The sequence below is a fragment of the Arachis ipaensis genome, chromosome B06, assembly GCF_000816755.2.
Source record: "Arachis ipaensis cultivar K30076 chromosome B06, Araip1.1, whole genome shotgun sequence".
In the NCBI taxonomy this organism is placed as follows: domain Eukaryota; kingdom Viridiplantae; phylum Streptophyta; class Magnoliopsida; order Fabales; family Fabaceae; genus Arachis; species Arachis ipaensis.
In genome coordinates this window covers 18,839,131-18,841,953 of record NC_029790.2, presented here as the reverse complement: position 1 = coordinate 18,841,953, position 2,823 = coordinate 18,839,131, and the positions used below count along the sequence as shown (strand labels likewise).

Sequence of the window (2,823 nt, the reverse complement as noted above, 5' to 3'; positions counted from 1 at the left end):
TTAGCTATGGAATGCTTGGTCGCAATTTGTCTCAATTATGTGAAGAAATTCTTCAAAAGGAAGGTTCTGGAGTTGAAATATGCATGGATTTTCTGGGTATGTGTCCAAAAGTTCAAGAGCAGAACTCCAATATACTTCCCAAAAGCCGGGCATACCAGGTGCAAGTTGATCTTCTTCGAGCTTGCAATGATGAAGTGACAGCATGCAAGCTGGAGCCCAAAGTTTGGGCCGCTGTGGCTGATGAAACTGCTTCAGCAGTAAGATATGGATTTAAGGGTACATACTTTAATCCTTCCCCAAGATTCACACAAACTTGCAGCTCTCTCTCCTCTTCCCCAAGATATGTGTGTGTTGTGGGAGAAGTAGGGTTTTTCTTGGTACAGTTTTGATGACTTGTCTTTTGCTTTAGTTAGTTGAGGAAGCATAAACATGAATCATTTAAATATTTGTGCTGTAACTTAGGGTAACCTAGCTGGAGAAACAATTACAAGAGTAGTGATATTAAATTATATTCATAGTAAGGATCATTTGCTTTTGACAAGGCATAATGAATTGGACATTATTTTCTTACATGATATTGTGCGCATCTGTTGGTGCCAAATAATGAAATGAAACCACAAATGTACTGGTTATTGCGAATCAATATAGCATTTAAACTATTGAAAATCCAATTTTTCTTTGAAGATAAAATAGTGGCATTTATGTCTAAAGTTGGTTATATTAGTTTCTCCAGATATTGTCTCTATATTTGAGGTTCATAATACTATTATATTAGAATTGTGAAAGGATGCAGGAGTGTTTCGAGTTTTGACGGAAAATGACAGGTTACAACTTATAACATACTATGTTAGTTTTTTAATTTAGACATTATATTCTCTGTTTCCATATCTGAACTAGTTAATTGCTTCTTTAGTTTATGCAAAAGAATTAGAAACAATGAAATTTCTGAAGCTGAATTCAGTCTCCTTTCTGCAGAGCATTTATCAGAGTCACCTGGTAGCCTCTCCTGTCTTGAGTACCAGAATAACCACCATGATGGGCACACTCGTCAGCCTTTCCATCCTAGAATGGTAAAAGTAGAACTACCTGTACGCGTAGATTTTGTTGGGGGTTGGAGTGATACCCCTCCATGGAGCATCGAGCGTGCTGGATGTGTTCTAAATATGGCAATAAGCTTGGAAGGTTCTGCTCCAATTGGCACTGTCATAGAGACAACTGAAACAACCGGAGTATTAATTACTGATGATGTGAACAACAAGTTACATATTGAAGATTATAAATCCATTTCTGCTCCATTTGATGGAGATGATCCATTTCGGTTGGTCAAATCTGCCTTACTTGTGACTGGCATTATTCATGACAACGTTCTTGTAGACATGGGCATGAAAATCAAGACTTGGGCCAATGTCCCCCGTGGTAGTGGATTAGGTACTTCTAGTATCTTAGCTGCTGCAGTGGTAAAAGCGCTTCTCCAGATAATTGATGGCGACGACAGCACTGAGAATGTTGCTAGACTTGTTTTGGTGTTGGAACAACTCATGGGCACTGGAGGTGGGTGGCAAGACCAAATTGGGGGATTATACCCTGGGATCAAATGTACTTCAAGCTTTCCAGGAATTCCATTGCGGCTTCAAGTCATTCCATTGTTAGCTTCACCTCAGTTGGTTTCTAAGTTGCAGCAAAGGTTACTTGTTGTATTTACTGGTCAAGTAAGTAATATATTATAGTAGGAACTTGCTTTTCTGTTTCTGTTCCTGCACAGAGAGTTGTATGCATTCAAATACAGCATCACCACCTTTCTATCTTGTCATTTTGAAGTTAACACTTCTCTTGATACATCATCTTTTTAGTTAGTTGTGATTTTGATTGCATATTGAACTGTTTTCTAGGTTCGACTTGCACATAAGGTTTTGCAAAAAGTGGTGATCAGATATCTTCGGCGGGATAACCTTCTTGTATCCAGTATTAAGCGCCTTGTTGAACTGGCAAAGATTGGGAGAGAAGCTTTGATGAATTGCGACATTGATGAACTTGGCGAGATAATGTTGGAAGCTTGGAGATTGCATCAAGAGCTTGATCCTTACTGCAGCAACAAGTCTGTTGACAGGCTCTTTTCTTTTGCTAGTCCATACTGCTCCGGGTACAAGCTGGTTGGAGCTGGCGGCGGCGGGTTTGCTCTCTTGCTTGCCAAGGATGCAGATCAAGCCATGGAACTGAGACAAAGACTTCAAGATAACAAAGATTTGAATGCGAAAATCTACAATTGGCAGATATTTCTATAGAATTTATGATAGTGAATAATACGAATAGTTGTTAGAAACTTGAGTTGTTTTGTTATTCTACAACCCATTCATTTGTAGATTGAGATTTGAGGGTTCACGGAATTGTGTAATGTAAAACGCACAGATGTAGATAGTTAATTAGTTATAGCCGTATAGCCATAAGAAGACTTGATGCAAGATTCAGCCAAATTTGTCAAATTATTTAATGTTTCGTAATCATGCTTCTTAATGATCTCTTCTTGATAAATAGTTGAATAATCACACCTTATTTATTCCCTTCATAGAGATATATTTATTTACAAAAAAGTGATGATGTGCAAAAGCAGGATAGAATAATAAAAGATGAAAAGAGGGGGAACTAAATTATTAGAAGAGCATCACTTGTTAATGAAGCGAAGAATCCAAAGCAGCATCTGTTGCTTCGATGCAGAAACTTCGTTGCTTTTTCCAAATCGCCTATGGGCTATAGATGGGCATATACTATAGTATGTTCAATGGACCTGCATAGTCCAAAGGTGAAATGTCATGTAAATAATAATTA

General features: G+C 37.9%; 1 protein-coding gene across 1 annotated transcript in view; it reads left to right on the top strand.

Annotated features, from left to right (window-relative positions):
• Positions 1 to 2,529, top strand: part of LOC107646095 (bifunctional fucokinase/fucose pyrophosphorylase) — a 5,866-nt gene extending 3,337 nt beyond the window's left edge. Inside the window, exons 6-8 of the mRNA XM_016350288.2 lie at positions 1 to 276; positions 976 to 1,709; positions 1,890 to 2,529. The exon at positions 1 to 276 is cut by the window's left edge and continues 20 nt beyond it. Coding sequence (XP_016205774.1) covers positions 1 to 276; positions 976 to 1,709; positions 1,890 to 2,282 — 1,403 coding nt within the window. The 3' untranslated portion in view covers positions 2,283 to 2,529. The remainder of the gene's footprint in view (positions 277 to 975; positions 1,710 to 1,889) is intronic.